At 39.4% G+C, this 19749-nt stretch overlaps 1 protein-coding gene across 1 annotated transcript in view; it reads left to right on the top strand.

Moving 5' to 3' along the window:
* Positions 1-19749, top strand: part of LOC307046356 (CUB and sushi domain-containing protein 3-like) — a 233023-nt gene that overhangs the window by 186268 nt on the left and 27006 nt on the right. Inside the window, exons 58-60 of the mRNA XM_079692754.1 lie at positions 3799-3975; positions 9171-9353; positions 18811-19130. Coding sequence (XP_079548880.1) covers positions 3799-3975; positions 9171-9353; positions 18811-19130 — 680 coding nt within the window. The remainder of the gene's footprint in view (positions 1-3798; positions 3976-9170; positions 9354-18810; positions 19131-19749) is intronic.

The raw sequence follows: 19749 nt of genomic DNA, 5'->3' as shown, positions 1-19749 counted from the left end.
GAATTATTATGCAACTAAATGAGAAATGAAAATGTTCCCATCTCACTTGATCACTATGGAGAGAATAATAAACAAACAACTCAAAACTTACAAATAAACATTTCTGACATTTAAAAAAACGAGACCAGATACAAATATAGCCACCCTTCTCTTCCATGGCAGTCACAAGCCTTCCATTCATCGAGTCTGTCAGTTTCTTGATCTGTTGACGATCACCTTTTGTTGCAGCAGCAACTCAAAACTCCCAGACACTGTTCAGAGAGCTGTATTGTCTTCCTTCACTGTACATCTCTTGTTTAAGAAGGGCCCACAAGTTCTCAATAGGGTTTAGGTCAGGTGAGTAAGGAGGCCATGTCATTATTATTTCATCTTTAAGGCCTTTACTGGCTAACCACGCTGTGAATTATTTTGATAAATGCAATGGAACATTGTCCTGCATACAAATCATGGTCTTCTTGAAAGACGCAGAGTTTTTTCCTGTACCATTGCTCGAACAAAAATGCCTTATAAAAAATGGCAGTGGATTTTTGTGAGCTGATTTTGAGTCCATCTTTAACCCGAAAAAGCTCTAGCTCATTTTTAATAATACCAGCCCATACCAGTACCCCACCTCCATGGTGTCTGAGTCAAAGTAAAGCTCTGTGCCCTTTACTGATCCAGCATCCACCCATCTGGCCGGTCAGAGTCACTCTCATCTCATCAGTCCTTAAAGCCTTTGAAAAATATTTCTTGGCCCAATCTTGACGTTTCACCTTATGTGTCTTGTTCAGTAGTGTTCAGGGTTTCAGCCTTCCTTACGTTGGCCATGTCACTTTGTACTTCTGGGCACTCCATGTTGGTTACAGTTCTGGAATATCACGTTAGATTTTTCTCAAATCTTTTCCATTTAATAAGTGTCTTTTTTCTCAATATGTTTCCTGCGACCCTTTTGAGTATTTGAGACAAAACGTTTGAGGGTTCTATGATCACGACCCAATATCTTAGCAATTTCAAGATGTTGCATCCCTCTGAAAGACATTTAAAAAAAAATTGACTTTTCAGAGTCAGTTAAATCTCTTTTTTGGCCATTTTGAACGAGACAAATGAGCTGTGTAATAGTTATGCACACCTTCATGTAGGGTGTTGATCTCCTTAGGCTAAACCCTCCCTCATTACACAAATACACATCACCTGATATCTTAAATCCAATACGCATTCAAGTTTATACAGCTTGGAGTTGGAAAATGTGCATTAAAATTAGGATATGGTCCAAATACTCACTTTGCACACAGTGTAATTTGTATAATAGTGTAATAATTGTTATGATTATTAAAAAAAATCAGTAAAGTACCCCAATTTTATTTTGTTTAGAACTGTTTATATACTTCTTTTATCCAAAAGTAATGTTTTGTTATATTACATAAACTTGCACCAGCTGTGGTATCAAAAACCGTATGCAGTACATGGGCACCCTGCGAGTCTGAATGAGCACACAGTGTAAAGGCAGGTGCTCATGTGAATCCACACCTACACACACAAATGATTGCAAAAGCTCACTAACACAGCACTGCAGCAGATGGATCAGTATCTCTCTGATGCAGTCTGGTATTTCCTGCCAGCACATGCACTGTGACTAGCTTCCAGATTGCAACCAAAAAATTAATTAATTCTAGACACCTAAAGCCAAGTTCCATTTGTATTGTGATAAATGAATCATTGTGGATTCTGAAGATATTAGTTCACAGAACGACAGCTCCACATCTTGCATGACTTACCCCCAGGGATCAACCGGATATTGAAGCAAATGTTTGAATGCTTCTGCTCTCTTCCACTTACTGTCCGTGTGCTAATGTCATTTCTTTATGATTGTCAAATGAACAGGCTCTTCAACTACCCTTTGTGCATTTCCCTGAAGTTACATTTTCTTGGTTCTCCCTCTTTTACTTTTCTGTCTTTTACTCTCTGCGCTGGGTTTCCCCTGATGTCAGCCTTTTGTCTTGCTTCTCCCTTGAATTCTCTCCATCTCAATCTTGTTGTCTGGCTTTCTCTCCATCCCAGTCCTCTTCCCTCAATATGTCCCTCCACTGTCTCTCCCTCTCTCTCCTTTGGTCAGTCTTACCCTCCCTCCTCTCCTTTTACCCCACATCTTTCATCCACTACCTTTTTATCTCTCCATCACCCCGCTGAACTACTGATTTAAAGATTGTTTTAGATGTCCCTCCACCTCAGGAAGGAGGGGGCAGGAATTCACTGGAGCCTGAATGAGTTTCTGTGCTGTCTGTCTGTGATCTAAAGCCCTGTCTGCAGTTAAAGCCCATCCATCCGTTATCCACAACCTTTCACAGTCTCTGGAAAACAGTCACTGTGGATATTTAGTTTAATATCCATCTTACAGTACCATCAGGGCCCGTTTTGTCTGTCTGTCATCATGTCTGTCTTGAATTATTAAGAGAGGAGCCAAAAAGGCTACAATACTTTATTTGTTGGTGCGTGTGCGTGTGTGTGTGTGTGTGTGTGTGTGCATGTTCTTGTGTGTGCAGTTACAGTAAAGTGAGCATGATGGCACTTGGTGTGTGTGTGTGTGTGTGTGTGTGTGTGTGTGTGTGTGTGTGTGTGTGTGTGTGTGTGTGTGTGTGTGTGTGTGTGTGTGTGTGTGTGTGTGTGTGTGTGTGTGTGTGTGTGTGTGTGTGTGTGTGTGTGTGTGTGTGTGTGTGTGTGTGTGTGTGTGTGTGTGTGTGTGTGTGTGTGTGTGTGTGTGTGTGTGTGTGTGTGTGTGTGTGTACGTGCCTGAATGATGTGTTTGTACTATGATTCAATTTTGTGTGAATGCATGTCATAATTGAGAAATCCCCACAGCGCAACTACACGTCTGTCTCCTACAAGAATCACTATTTCAGATTTTCCGGGCAATTAGATGATTGAGAGAGCAAATCTGTTTGGTAATTAGACATGATATGGAGCAGAAGAACAACACATGACAACAACTCTGTCCTTTCTCCTCTTCAGGGAAACATTTTGGTTGGAGTATTCTGGAAATGCTAAAACAGATACCTTAATGTAGTAAGCACGCCATTCTGCCTCGTTGCTGAATCCAATGTGTGCTTTAATTTCTCACAAGTGATATTTCATAATTCAAAATAATTCAAAATCTGTTCATAATTTTGCAACATTTTAAACTAAAAGCCCTGTTATTGTTAGATCACAGCTGCCAATTTTCAAATTACTCCCACATTCCTCTTCTTGTTTTTATACAGCACTAACTGTCATTACCAGGGATGTATTATGAGACATGACAATACAAAAACTGCACTTCATTTACTGGCGAACCATCGATACTGTGATGGGGAATTGTCTAACACTACTACACCTGCTCATTAACCTCTCTTAGTAAATAGATATTGCTTTATAGATTTGGGATTCTTTAGTTTAAAGCTCTTAAAACTGAAAAACAGTTCTGCCTTGCATCTCCTGATGTGAGGCACAAGCGTATAATGGCGAACTCTGAGTCAACGATTTCTATCCGCGCTTTCCACACTGTTCCACCTGAGTGCTCATCAGACTGTGTCAAGAAACAGCAAATATCATATCAGGTCAAAAGAAAAACAGCAATTATTTCATAAATAAATATTACTATTGACACCATTTTGATGGAATACATTTTTCACAGGCCCTTCATCAACTTGAGACCTTCAGAAGCTGTTGCAGCCACCTTGGGGGGTCCCAGCCTGAGCATGGAATCACTGATATGGAAAATAAAAAATCCATTACTATTTTACATCCCTAACCTTCGCCTCCTCTCTTCTCGCCCCTGTGTTACAGCGGTACAGTGTGGGAACCCAACCACACCTGCTCACGGACGTATTTCTCGCGTGGACGGCACAACCTTCTCCCACTCCATCGTGTACTCTTGTATGGAGGACTACTTCCTCACTGGCTCGCCCACACGCCAGTGCCTCGCAAATGGAACATGGTCTGGAGCAGCTCCAAACTGCACAAGTAAGTTTTATATGCACAAAATAACAGAAACGCAACTGAGCACAATATATTGTTGCTTGGCTGATCTTGATTTAGCTTGAAAAACAACAAGATATGCGCTCCCTTTCTGCGTGGCAGTAAATCCTGGCTGCCCAATTACTGTCGTCCATGTATGTCAGTATCTCAATAAGAGTCTGCTGTGATTCTTTATAAACAAATTAGACTTGTAATGTATAGAGTAAAGCAGATAGCCCCCTTTGAAAAGAACTATGACAGACAGGACTGATTTTTCGTTCCCTATTTCTTCCAAAAGTAGGTGCTCTAAATGATCCACAGAGGTGTTAAATAGCGCATACATCTCTTTGAGTCTTCTCTCGCTGCGAAGCGTCTGAACTGTCAGGCATTTTTTATTGTCTGGATCAAATGAGCCTTGCAGTAATTAAGAAGTATGCCAATCTATATTCAATTTGCACGAGGGTAACTATCAAACAAAATTACACATTGTTCTTCTCTCTGAAAATCCCCATTTTCTCTTTTTTTCCTCATTCTTCTTTCTTGTTATTGAATCACAAGGAAAGATAAATGGTATGGGCATAATTTTCAATTTTGGAATGAAATTAGTCTCTGGATAGATATACACAGGGATGGAGGGAGGACGAAAGAAAGATTGAAAGCTGGATTGAATAATAATGATCAAACATTCAGGAAGGCAGAATAGCTTTCCTGCCTCGTTTGCCAACTTGTAACCCTGCTCATGACCAAACGTATTATTGCTACCCTCCTGTATGCTATCAGGTCACATTTTAGTGGTCGGTTCAGGGGCATCAAAATGCCATCAACATCAACAAGATGCCAAGATTGGCTCAGTGTGCCTTCATTAAGGAGGCAATCATTTTCACGGTTCATAGGTAATCGATCATGTAGGTTACCAAATCAAAGTCACACAACCTTCTCAAGGGGAGAGAGAAAATGTGTTCCTTCCTTTTTTTTATGTTTCATAAATGAAATGTATAGAGCATTTTAGGGAATTAGGGAAAGTGCACTAGGAAACATACATGCTCGCTAAACTGTGAAATGAAACCATAGAGCACTTTATAAAACGCACAGTAAACAGGGATTATACACAAAAACGGTTTATCTTGTAACGTGCTACAATCCTAATGATTTCTTCTCCTTTCTTTTTACTTGTTCTTGTATTCTTCTCTTGTCTTCTCAATTTCTTTCCTCTCACCATTTAACCACCAGCACAGTCCATGTGGATGTGGGGTAATGGGATGTGGGGATGGAAGATAGCATTAAATGAAGTCATCCGTGCAAAATGCCTATTAGTGCATTTAGCAGTAACCACTCAGATTTCTGCCTCAATCTGATTCCTAAAACGTATTTAATTGACCAACATTTTTATCGTATAGTTGTGTATATAAAGCTTCCAAAAAAACTAAATTAAAAGTCTGACTAAAACTGAAATAAGTCTAAATTGGTTTCCACATCAATGCTTTGACATAAAAAGGAAATAAACTCTTCATAATGCTGCATCGTTTGTCACTAACTCGCTTACAATAAATTAGCATAGTTACAAAAAATCATGCAGTTGGACATACAGAGATCTGTTACTGACCAACGCATTTGAATGCAGGTTTTACTTGGAGCAGTTACTGCAGTGCATGTACATTCCCCTGAATTCCTGCCGTAACCTATTTTCTCCCAGTAACCTGTTGTTCTGGGAGCAAGTCAATGTTGTAAATTAAAAAGCTGTATAGTTGAGTTGTTGAGAAGTCAACAGCCTACAGCCTCTCTGCATTGTGCTGACTGACTGTTTAAAAAAAAAAAGTACTGCTGATAGACAGAAACAGAAACATTTGCATTCATGCACAGTACACACATGCTTTTCCTGTCACTCTATCTAATAAGATCAACTTCCATAGCCACACGAGACATTTTGTGTTGATACAAATTTCTCAGCTGTCTTTCATTTCATGCCAGCTGCTTCTGGCTTATGTTGGGAGACACATATCATGCTTAATTTAAGATAATGTGTTGCAGTCCAATTTGTGTGGCTCAGATTCAAAGTGGACTGAAGAACTGAACTGCCGCAAACAAAAACATTTAAGTATACACACCAAAATGTGTGCATTCACACATACAGTAATGTAGTTACACTACAACAGCTGTGGAATGTGCATTTACTAAGCTCATAGGGATATTCTTAAATACATTATTATATTATTTTATTCCACTTTCTACTTCTAGCACTCTACATTTCATATGGATAATGTATGATATATATATATTTAAAGCATTAAAGTGTTGCTTTTACCACGCTGTTAAGATTCACAGATTAAGATTTCTGCATCCAAAACATACACAGAGTTAATACATATGCTCCTTTCCATAAAAAAACCCAAAAGTTCATATCAGTGCAGCTGAAATTATGGTTTAAGAATAAATACTTTAAAAAAGAAGCTCCAAATCAATATTCTGGCAGGAAGTAGAAAAACATTCAATTATATGTTAACAAATAATGCTGCACAAATGGCCTTCTTCAGGTTGTTTTATTCCAATTTATTCCATCCATTTTTATTTCATACTTTATTGCCATATCAACATGACTGATTTGAATATTTCTCAGTGAGCATCTTAAGCAAAGACAAAGCAAGACAAATAGTAAAGCCACTCACTCATAAAGCACATCATACTTTAAAAAAAGTATAAAACAGACAGTTAATATCCATAACCATAACATAGTCGTTAAAGCATAAAACAAATGGGTAAAATCAAATCAAATAAAACACAGCAGACCATAGAGAACAACATAGATAAAACACTAGCACCTGTAGGGAAATTAGCAGGAATATCAAACAACCCACTAAATAAAGTGCTTGAAGTGCATTAAAAACATCTGCTCAACAGTACACTTATTTATCCTGCCAAGTGGCCTGCAGTGCTGTTTGGTTCGTGTTTATTTGCAGAATATGTGCCGTTTGGGAACCTGGGTGTTCTGGTCTCAGTGCTTATTCAGGCTTGTCTGATAGTAATAACTGTAATTTCTATACAAACTAAATTATTGGCTGTTAGACTGCACAGTTTAACATATATTTTCTGAATGCTCATTAACAAAGTGCACATCAGTTTTACCTTTTCATATTTCTAACTAAAGTCGGGATGGAATGATGGGTATAGTACACTGGATCTGGGATTCATTAAGTAACAAGGATATTGTTGCCTAGATAAACAATTTCTTGTTCAGTTAATTACTATGTGCGTGGATAAATACCACTTTCAGTATGAGCAGGAAAATATGTTCTTGCTTGATTTAGAGTAACTGACCCAAAAAATGAATTCATTATCTGCACAATCAGGAAAGCCCAAGACAGGTTGGTTTTATTACTCACACAAACCATTTCCATAAAATGCACACAGCAGAGCTTTTGTAAAAAAGAAAAACCATTGACTCAAACATGACTCATTGCTTATCAAACATATCAATTGTAACTGTACTGTAATTCAATCAAATGACATAGATTACAGGTGCCATAATGCGGTTACTTTGAGGTGGATGTAAAATGGAATTCCTTATCAGATAGCACACATCAAATAACCATATAAACCTGTGCCATAGATCAAACAAACATCAGGGCTACACATATAATCATCCATATAACAAGATTTTCAGCAGGGTACTGTTTTAACTGTTGGTATAAATTCACTAGAAAGTGAGCAGGATTGAACAGCTATTAACTCGAAACCTCAGGTGGTGGCAAAGAGAGACCAGACTTCTCTTCTGTGTTCACAACTAGCCCTCTGATGTATTTCGTCAGGATACAAAGTTATTCACCCAGCGATGATAAATGTGTCCAAGTGTTGAGGTCCTTGGCAGCAGTTGAAAATAAACAAACAGAAATTGATTTAAGGGAAGAGGCGTTAGCAGGGACAGCCATATGCATCAAACTGGCTTCTTACATGAAAGTGAACAAGTCGGGAATGATTTTGTAATAAGTATACACAAATTAGGTCTGTAAGATTAAACAAGGTCTATGAAAAAGCAATCAAATGCAGGATGGCAATTTACACTTCAGAGATAGCACTAGTTTAAGACCTAACTGTGTACTGGGCCAACACTCGGCCATCTGTTTACTTTGGAGAAATGGTGCCATAAGAAGAAGAAGAAGAAGAAGAAGAAGAAGAAGAAGAAGAAGAAGCCAAGAATAGCCATGTGAAAAAAGAGACTGAACCAGAATGAGTGAGGGAGAGGAGCTTCCCAACAATACTTTATTTAGTCGTTTTTTTTTTATTCAGACAAAATATTTTCCAATATCTCCAAAATGATACAACCAGGTGCATAGAAGGGGATTATATAGATACAACAGAATATAGCTATTAGGAATACTATAACAAAACAGGCAGCACAACGGATGCTGTGTGATGATGCCTAATAGGCTAATATGGCTACACCTGTATAATCAATGCCTATCAATATCTCCTTTCTCCACATAATTGAACATCATAATAGACGCCGTGAAAATCATTGTTTAGTTATTTTTATTTCCCAGCATATGCACAGGCAATCTAGGCAATCTAATTTGTAAAAATCTGCTGCACAAAACTTTTATATTTTAATGTCGGTTTATAGAATCATGCAAAACTAATACAAGGCTGCTATACAATGTTCATACTGCAAGTGTTGTTGCATTTTAATAAGGAATTGTCAAGAAGACTTTTATTTAATGCCGAATACGTAGTTGCATGTTTATTATACTGTCCAGTGGAAACATTTTTTTCCCACAATGAACTCCTATTTGGTGGAAAAACTCAATGATGCTATGTTCAGTAAGCCATATTCATCATGCTGTATTTGGCACCAGGAAAACGTTCAGACTAAATATGTGGTCGAGAGGATGATTATTAATCTCCACCCACCATTTTTGCCTTTAGCTGCACAAAATTAGCAAGTGCATGATAATGCCCTGTTGGCTTAAATGAACAAATGCAAGATAAGGAAACCACCAACCTCGCATGGAAAAGCTTAAAAGAAGAACAATTCTATAATGAAACGCATGCCCTCCCTGTCTTCAGAAAATATATTTAAAATGTATGTTTTATTTTAAATATAGGTTATATATCATATTGTAACTCAGTGACAAATCAGTATGTCACTTCTCAACACAATTGAATGTGATATCTGATGCAAGTTCCTTATATTTCACGACCGATGACAGTGATCACCTGTGGCGACCCCGGTATCCCAGCAAATGGACTCAGATTTGGAGAAGAGTTCACGGTGGGCCAGAATGTGACGTACATGTGTCAGCCTGGGTACGTGATGATCGGAGAGGACAGCGCTGACGCAAGGACCTGCACCAGAAATGGCACCTGGAGTGGCACCATGCCAGCGTGCAAAGGTAATAACCACCCACAAAATGCACACACTCCCATACACTGCATTGTGGACGCTAGACAGTCAACCTTGATAACCATCAGACCGTTCTGTAACAACCTTGGTATCTTAGCTCACTGTCACATGCAAAATAAAGTACATGCTTACTTCATGAAATCTAATAAGATTAGAAAGCAAGGTGACACAGAACTTCTATATGCTCGCATAGCGTCATATTGTGTGCTTCAGTGTGTTGATAACGGAATTACCAACAACACATAAGGTTGAATCTCTACAGTCACTTCACAAATGCAGGCGCCTATATTCGGATATTAAGTATAAACATACACCCACATAAACATTTCATGCAATTTTGAATGTGTTTTGCAAAATGGTGTCCAGTGAATCACTACATTACAAAAGTGCTACTATATTTAATGAGTCCCTAGATAAAAGAAAGCCTCACTCGACTGGCTTTCAGAAAAGAAAAAAGGGAGGTAATACTTTTTTAGAGCCCTTGATCTGGGACATAGTGATTTCACCCACACCTGCATCTAGAGTTGTTGCACCTGTGCTGGTACGTAGCCAGAAGCTAAAAGTTCCTCTGACACCTCATGATGGATGGCTAACAAGTCCTCTTCATCACAACAAGGATGCCTCTAATTGTACTCCTAACAGTTAATCATTGGCTTCCTCTCTCTTAAAGTTTCTGCGCACGCACTCTATGAGCTTGATTTACGTCAGAGTTGGAAAATCCACTAAGAGGACTTAGCTGTTGTACGCCCATCAGCGCTACATCACTCTATGATTTATGACGCTCGAGCAGAGGCATAGATTAGCATGTCTGCCATCGACACCCAAAAGTAAGTATTGCAGGGAAGATTAACTTGTGCAGCGAACACTACAGCAGCAAAGAGAAGAGCCCACGAGGCAAATGTTGGCTTATTGTTGCTTAGGAACTGTACCAAGGCTGCTGCCTCAGTTACAGAGAAGAAAGGGTGGCGATGTATTTGCCTCTTGAGAAATGGCAAAGGAAAAATTGACCTTGAGAGAACAAGAGGCAGAGTGTTTGACGGACATGCATATGGGTGGGAACAATGCAGAAATGTGCGCAGATAAGTTACAGTAAGGCAAACTATGAAAAATCCAACAGACACGATCATCAAATATTAAAAACAATATTCCATTTGATCCTGAGCTAGTCATGCTGTTTATACATATATAGTATACATAATGCTGTTATTTGCAGAAGTACTATGTGTCTTCACTTTTCTTTTGCTCAACTCACATGGAATTGTGGTTTTAAGCCACACACTTCTTGCCCTCCTCCGGCTCCTTGTATAACCTTGCCCAGAAGTTAACAACATCCAAACTGACACTGATTTGTAATATTTCATGGGCACCTTTCATTATTAATGCCCCCTGTTCTGCAGTACGTTGCAGTTGTTGGGTGTATCTATGGTCGCATTACTGTTACCCAAGGCATTTGTAACAAAGGGAGACAGTGTGAGTGTGTGTGTGTGTGTGTGTGTGTGTGTGTGTGTGTGTGTGTGTGTGTGTGTGTGTGTGTGTGTGTGTGTGTGTGTGTGTGTGTGTGTGTGTGTGTGTGTGTGTGTGTGTGTGTGTGTGTGTGTGTGTGTGTGTGTGTGTGTGTGTGTGTGTGTGTGTGTGTGTGTGTGTGTGTGTGTGTGTGTGTGTGTGTGTGTGTGTGTGTGTGTGTGTGTGTGTGTGTGTGTGTGTGTGTGTGTGTGTGTAACCTCTGAGCTCTAATCCTTGACAGCTATCGCAACAGCTCTGGCACTCAGCCCCGGTGCTGCTCCTCTGGGTGGGGGGGGTGGTGTGTAGAGAGACCCTAGAGCCTAGCCACCATTGTCATCACACACTCACCGTGCATACATACAATGACATGAGGGCATTCAATTACACAAGTGTCTCTCTCATGCACACATAGACACGGAGGCTTACACACCTTCCCATTTGCTCCCACCGCTTTCAGCCCGTTCTGACCGGTATGCATTAGTCAGAGAGCAGAGGGTCCCTCCTCACCTCCTCTTAGTCTCGTCGCTGCTCTTACTTACTTACTCTTTTTTACAAGGGATTTATTCATTTTTCAAGTTTGATTAAACAGTGTGTGCTCTATATAATTGTTTTAAATGTATCATTCTGGATTGGGGTATAGAGCTTGGATATGTTATGCTTTATTTTCTCCTTGTCGTTGCTCATTTCCTCTCCTTTGGTCTATTTCTAAGACTATCTAGCACAAGCAATAGAACAGCCCGCTGGTAATCACAGCCTTTTTATCATCTCTCTCACTGACATCCCACGCAGCAAGATGTCTAAGAAAAAGACTGACAACATTTCAATTTTCAATATTTATTGCATCTGAAACTGAAAACAATGCCTCTTCCAATAAGATCACTTGCCTTTTTCTTTTGCATGATTGGGTTCAAGTTGAAGGTGCAGCAGTCGGGGGGGGGGGGGGGGGGGAATTGTAATGATGCGGGGCATCTGTCATCTTGTCGTTATTTCAGATGATGTGCCATAGGGATATGAGCCGATATTCCACGGAAAGAGCGGTAGAGAGAGAATTTGAGACTAAATAGTCAAAGAGGTTTTTACGTGTGCCGACTGGGTGCATAATATTAAACACAGTGTGTATGCATCAGTGATGGCCACGCTGTTTGTGTGGGATTGCATACACACAATGCCAGTGACACATCCTAAGCCTCGCCCGGCAAGGATTCAGTTTGAATCCCAGGTTTGGCGTGTTCAGCTAAGAGGCACTAATGCTGCTTAGAACTACTTAGGAAAATGGGGACACTCTTCACTTCCCATTCATTTCTGCCTGCCACCCATGCCTTTTTTTTCCTTATTATATAAAGTCATTTTTGATGCCGTGCTTATAGGATTATCAGGCCTACTCCTCTAATCAGCTACATTTGCCTACTTGCTTGTGTGCTCCCATATTCTTCCTCCGTCTTTTTCTCTCTCTTTCCTTTCTTTCACACGGACAAGACTGTAGAGGCACACATACACACTTAAAACAACGTTTTACTTTACAGCATCCAACCAGGCAGACGTAGTTTCAATGAAGTGTTTTTTTTCCCCCAGGTTCTAGAGCAACAACATGAAATCCCACAACGAAGGCACTTTTTACGTCAAAGAAAAACAATTACATTACATAAAAAGAAGTTGAAAAAACAGATTGCCACATCAGTGGTGTTCTGCCTTTTGTCTTTGATTTAGTATTCATCATGGCCAAAATATATTTTCCAAATATAGCATACATCTGAAGCATATAGACTGTATACTGCTGCCATTGGAAATCTTTTCGGATCTGCTGCCAAACAACAACAAAAGATGGTTCCACCTTGGAGAGAATGTGAGAATATCCCACTGTGGGTTGCTCCACATTACTGTAAGTTATGTAGAGGAAGTCTGTGAGGCAAAACAGTTGTCTATCCTGTGCCCACCTCAAATTATCACTATCCTAAGAAAGGAAGCCTTGTTGCAGCAATGTATCAAATCAAATCAAGTTTTATTTATATAGCACATCGATTTTTGGTCGAGCCAAAGTGCTGTACATGTAATAAAAACACATCACTACAATCAAAATAAAAGACAATAATTTACAACAGAAATAAAAAACACAGGGAAATGTCAGGAGTCGTGCAACTGTAGTGTCATGTATGTCCACATTGTTTGCCTTTATTCTCTCTATACATCATAGTTTTAAAGGTCCCATGTCATACTTTTCTGGTTATTACCTGTCCCCTTGTGTGTTATGTAGCTTTTTCTGCATGTAAACAATCTGCAGAGTCACAAACCCTCAAAGTACACCCTGTAGCGAGTACAACTCTAACACAGAAAATATGTGTCTATGCTGCCCCAGAACGCCTCGTTGTAGATTTTTCTTTTTCCATTTGTTTCTTCCAGGGCCTATTGACGTCACTAAGTTCAAATGGACCAATTGGCACACAGCTATAGAACAATAGGCACACCCTCTGCCAGGGTGGACTCCCGAGCAGCTCAGGAGTCCGCCCCGCGAGACTCCGAGAGCGGACAGTATTGTGGATCTCACGCTGTGTTTCCCTGGATGCTGGATATAGACAAGTGCCATCGTTAGCGGGACATTACAGAGCTCACGAGTCCGCCCCGCGAGGTCCCCGGAGTGGACAGTGTGAGGTGGATTTCCTCCTGTGTTTAACCAAGAAACGAAACCAGTTCACACTGTCCGCTCCTCGAGCCCCACAGGGCGGACCAGCGAGCCCTGCAACGTCACGCCAACACGGCACCCAGACCCCACGCAGCATTCTCATCTGCTTGTTATTACTGGTGTTCTTTTATGGTTGCTAACAAATGCCATTGTAAAAGATAAACACTGATGTTCAGCTGTAACGGTGGTTGACTAATCAGAACAGAGTGGGCGAGCTGACCAATCAGAGCACAGCAGGCTCATAGGGAGGAGGGGGTAGGAGCTCCAACAAGGCGTGTAGGACAGAGAGTGAATACACATACTATACAGCGGGGTTCTACAACCTTTTTTCATCAGAGAGTTACTTTGAAAAAATGAAAGTGGCCAAGAGCTACTTGCATCACATCGCTTACATTTATAGCCCTCATCAGTTGAATTAAGCTATAGTTTTGTACACGTGTGAAATTGCAATACCTAAAGCTTATCCAAAACCTTAACTTCACATCAAGGTCCAAGAAAACGAAAATGTCTCACATATTATAATGGCCCACATAGTGAGTACATCACTGAAAATTCACATAAATGTCCTTAATCACCACCTTACAAGCATTTCACTCTTTTTTACAGTTAGTGAGATGAATGATGCTGCATGGAGTCCACCATAGAGGTGTTAGGTTCACTCTAATAGTCATTTAAATGTTAATCAGTCAGTCTTGTTCTGTATTTAGATGTCATGACATCCATGTCAGAAAAAGCTGCTTGGCAAAGGTCTGTAGAACAGAACCAAATAAAGCAGACATTTTCAGTGCTGCTTGGTGATGTTCTTATAGTTTTCTGGGTCTACAAGTCTCCAGAAATGTTGTGTTTTGCTAAGACTTAAGCTAAACATTATTTTTGGAGATCTCCACAGGATTGACACTGAACAGTGTCTTCTTGACAATAATTATTAACCATCATAAATCCATTGGATAGGTCTAGCCTCCCTATATCTGTGTGTGAAATTGTTCCATCCTCAAAAACAAAAACCTAATACTTCTGGCGTCTAGCTGCAGCTTCTAGCAACGGTCTTCTGTTAAAAAATAAAAGACACTGTATGAATGTCTTGAATGTGGCATCACACACACAACTTAAGTCAGAGCACAGCAGACAACAGGAGTATTTACAACAGCATTATAAAAACTAAAATACCTCATGTGGGCACACTTACAGTCTTACTGTTACATACATCCCATGAATGTATGAGATTAAGTTAGCTTCATCATATATCTCAATCACTGATTAAGTTAATAATAAAGTTTCTATCGGGTCACTATCAGCCTGTCACTCATTATTTTCAGGGAGGGGGCGGGGTTTGGAGGAACGGAGAAGAGAAAGCTCTCCTCCTGCCTTCACAAACTTTACACAAGTATTTATCAACTGAAAATAGCAAGAGGACATTCATACTCTGCAATCCAAGACTTGATTAAATCCTGATATGACGATAACGAGTGTTTTTCAAAAAACACAAATCCCTCCCTGTGTGTCTCTGAGCCGCAGCGACATGGCCTGATTCAGAGCGGGTCATTCTGCTGTTGGTTCTGGACTGGTGTTGGTGGAGAAAGCAGACTGCTCCGTGTGTGATGTCGGTTCTAAGGATAGAGGGTGTCGTTTTTTTTCTTGTTTTTTTTTTCTCATACTGATATTCTGAACAATCTGTGCTGTTGTATTAGCTGTAAAGTGTCTCTACTGTAGGCTATTTTTATTATATATACAGCACTTTGGCTCGACCAAAAATCATTTATAAATGTGCTATATAAATAAAACTTGATTTGATTTGATATAGAGTGGCGAAGTCACGCCCATCTACTTCCGCCCCATGGGACCTTATTTCTGAAAAATTATGTATTGAAGTCAATGGAGAGAGAAAACGTATCTTTCGATCCCGTTTGAATTGTGCCACGATTTACACATATGATGTTTGTCAATCTTAAAAAATCATTTCCATGTCAAAAAAGTCACAGTTTTTCTTAAAACTTTTGAAATATAAGACTATGAAAAATACGCAACTAGAAAGACTACAAATCCCAGAGTTGCGCACATTAACGTTACACATTACACTCGTGTTACTCACCGAAACCTTGTAAAGCCGGTCCCGCATGCTGGCTCTTACGGAACCGACTAACTCCCCTTTTGTGTATGTACAGTTCTCAACATGGCCAGACTTGTAGTGATTTTCACCTCTTTCAATACTTTTCACTTCATTCTGAAAGAAAGAGGTGAAATGTGCTAACGTGACGGCCATCTTGATGTTGGTGACGTATGCGAGACCAGAGATGTAGTTCATTGAGCGCTTCACACAAAGAAATGTGTAACTTCACAGTTTTAAGACACATTTTTACTTTTTTTACTTGCAAAATGATCTTTTAAATTGACAAACATCATATGTGTAATTCATTGCACAATTCAAACTGGATCAAAAGACAATCTTTCTCTCTCCATTGACTTCAATACATGATTTTTTCGAAATAAGGTCCCATGGAGGTCCCCCGGAAGGGGAGGGACTTCACCACTCTATTCGTGTGACAGAAAAAAATTGAAAATAAAAAACGTTATTGTCCAGCCGCGTCCGAAAAATCAATAAGCAACCTTACTAAGCTATAATCGATAATCGAGCGGCGAGCTACTGAAAAGCTACCTGACGTGTTGGAGAGCCCTGCTATACAGAGATGAAAAACCAATTTTATTTTAGAACATTGAACAGTGTAAATCTATTCTAGTAGACCTCAACAATGGAATTATGATCAGCAGAAATGGCCAAGACATGGGACCTTTAAATAATTGTATTTTAATCAAAATAAGTCTTACTGTGGTCGTCAGCAATAGCGTTTTAGTTCAACTGTGGATGATTATATTTCCAATAAGTTATCGCTTGGTTTAATTCTAAAATCTTACTCTTGATCCAGACTGGTCTTACATTTTCAACATTTCCATAGACTTTGCCTTCACATTCTACGTATTTGTGTCATGCATTTGAAATGTGAAAAATGCTGTTTTGTTGTTGCTGCCAAAACACTAAACACCTTAACTTCAGTCATGGTGTTAACATGACAGTTTGAGTAACTGGATTTGTAAACTAAACATCTTATCTTGACTGACAGTTTACTTGGATATACGCAGCCTGACTGAAATGCCTTGGCTTGCATGAGTATGTCTAAAAGATGAAGAAACTTGGGGAAATGATGGGTGTTGAGGGAGGATAGTAATGGTATAAAACAACTGCTATAATTTATTCATATCCCTAAAACCCATACCCCATCTGCGTCCCCATGGGTTCATCTCCAATTGTGTCAGAACAAACTGAGCTTTATTTTGCATCCACTCATTACATTTACTGAACAAAAAGTGTACAGCTTACACAGACACAAGATTTCCTTTAGTTTGTTATAGAAATAATTCAGTTAACAGAAAAGGCAGAAAAAACCCACACAGTCAAAACACAGACAATTTCCCCCGGGCTAAATAATCCACATTATGTAGAATGGGGAATTTGTGCCACCTCTGTTTCCTTGTGACATCTGCAAAAATGCCCTGAAATGTAAAGCATAACAGATTGGACAGGTTGTTTTTGTTTAACCAGCTTGAAGGCTAACTTCCGTCCTGTTGTGTCTTAAAAAGATGTAACACTTATGCCCCCTGGGACACTTTATCATTCAGAATTTAATGGGAAAACGAAACCTGTAAAAATAACCATCTATTGGATACAAAGTGATTTCATTACAATTGTTTAATTATCTTTAACACCACCATCACCCTCTCTCTCCATCACTGCCACCTCCATTGATACAATTTTGATTAAAAATGGAAAGACCAGGAATTTGCCATATCCCTTTAAATCCACATAAATCCTAGTAATTATCTCCAAGCTTCAACAGTGGCTTGTATCTCTCCCTGTAGCTGTTTTGTTTTAATTGTACAAAGATAAAAGCAACCAACAGTGTTGTTATAAGGACCTTTTCTAGTCCTTTACGCTTGCGTCCAGGTAGGGCTGAACTATATACCGTGTCATGGCGATAACCGCGATATGTGCATGCGCGATATTCACATCGCAGGGACGTGCGATTTAAAAAAAAAATGTTTTATTCTATATCGATTAAATTATTTTGCTGCTTGCTACAAAAGGAAAACTTGCTCTCATGTCAAAGGGTACTTGAGTGGAGTGACATGCAGGCTCTGAGTCTGCATGCACAGCAAACAACTATTTCAGATGCCTTTGCCGGTGTTACACCATATGAGAAAGGTTCAAAACGGCATAAAGGAGCTGGTGTATAGCTGTTCTTAATTTTATTTTTATAATGTTGTTTAAAAAATGTCCACTACTTCGCTGCTATTTGCACAAAAAAGGTTTTAATTGTGGAATAAAAAGTTAAATTACCTATTTGGTCACATATGTTAATTCCCTAATGTGATAATGAAGCTTCCTATAGTTTAATGTAATACGTTTAATCTCTTGGATTTCTTCTAGACACCACTCTTCTTCATTTACACATGAACCCCCTTATTTGAGGGTAAGCAACATGCATTATCATGACATGTTAGATCATGACTTAAGGTATGATGAGTCAACCAGTTAAGATCTAGACGTCCGTGACTAAAATCCTTCATCTGGTTAAATATAGTTAAAAAAACGCAATATATATCGCAGGGGGAAAGAATATCGCAATGTCAGTTTTTTTCAATATCGTGCAGCCCTACGTCCAGGGGTGTATAACCGCATCTTCTCAAGACAATAACATTTATCCAATGAAGTAATCTTGCTTTAAATCATAGTTTTTACTTTGAAATATCTTGAACAAAACATTTATTACGGGTGGGACTATGAGAAAGATCCATACACTGTACAATCCCAACACAGTACCCCAAACATATCAAGGATTTCAATTGCACCTCAAAACTCCTTTATCTTAGCTTCCGACCCCCCCCCCCCAATTATTGTTTTAAACTTTTACCTTAGAAATGTCTATTTCTTTGCACTATAGTCGCAATATCTTTGATTGAAAATTTGCAATGACTTATCCTAGACGTTTCTGTTTAATTGATGTTTAATGAATTAAAGCTAATTCACTTTCCCAGCTGTATTTTTAACATGTGGACACTTTTGTTTCTCAATAAGGACCGGCTGTGCTCTGATGTGTGTCTTTCTTTTTCTCTACAATGCTTTTGATCCTGGTCTTCTCTAGAACATGACTGACAAGTTGTCTGCATTGATTTGTATTTATTAAGCTTGACTGTGCCCTCACTCTTCCCACAGTAGTGACGTGTCCTACACCCCCACCCATAGCCAACAGCCTCCTGGAGGGCTCAGTGCTGGAGTGGGGTACCAGCGTGAGCTACAGCTGTCTGCCAGGCTACGAGCTGTCCTTCCCCGCTGTGCTCACCTGCACAGGGAACGGGAGCTGGAGCGGGGACCTGCCTCAGTGCCTGCGTGAGTCACCACTTTGTACTTTCATGATAATTATAATGATGATTAGAAAGGTCTCTAGAGGAGGTCTCCTTATGTTGAGACTACCATGGCCTTGCTGGCATTTCTGTGGGAGTCTGACACATGGTTATTTGCACAGTGGGCAAAATGTGATCTTTTTGCTTTTTGTCACCTTTTTCAAAGTGATCAAGCATGTGAAATGTTTGACCCATAATTAAAATCTGGCATCTTATTGCTTTCTCTCTTTAACTATCTGTTGAATAGGAATTAAAAAAAATAACAATGTGTACCCTATTCCTTATGAACCATGTTTTTTTATGAAATTACCAAGGTTACCACTGTGAATGGAATTTGTGGAAAACATGGAACTCTTAGGGGTATTAAAATCCACCGTCCAAACATTGAACAAACTTATGTTGTGCAGTTTAAAAAAGCTACATTTACTTAAATGGTCTCCTTATAGGGATATACCTGAATGCTATTTTACAACTTGTTTAATTGATTGAGAACATTCGTTATGTTGCTCTTCTTGCAAGCCCCTTCTACAGAGAGGTTATCTCAAGTTAATGAAATTAATGAAAGTCATGAATAAGTCATGGAATTTAACATCAGGGCCTAGGTGGAAAAGTAGAATTAGGATACAAGTATAATGAGACAGTATTGCAGAGATGAGGAGGAAGGATTATCAGTGTAGCTCCGATCTGCTCATCTCATGTTTTCCTTTAAAAAAAAATCTAATAATTAAAAATGACAAGTTTGAGAAGGACA

The sequence above is a fragment of the Notothenia rossii genome, assembly GCF_949606895.1.
Source record: "Notothenia rossii genome assembly, chromosome: 7".
Lineage (NCBI taxonomy): Eukaryota > Metazoa > Chordata > Actinopteri > Perciformes > Nototheniidae > Notothenia > Notothenia rossii.
Note: the sequence above shows the minus strand (reverse complement) of the source record. Positions and strands in the feature narration are given on the sequence as shown.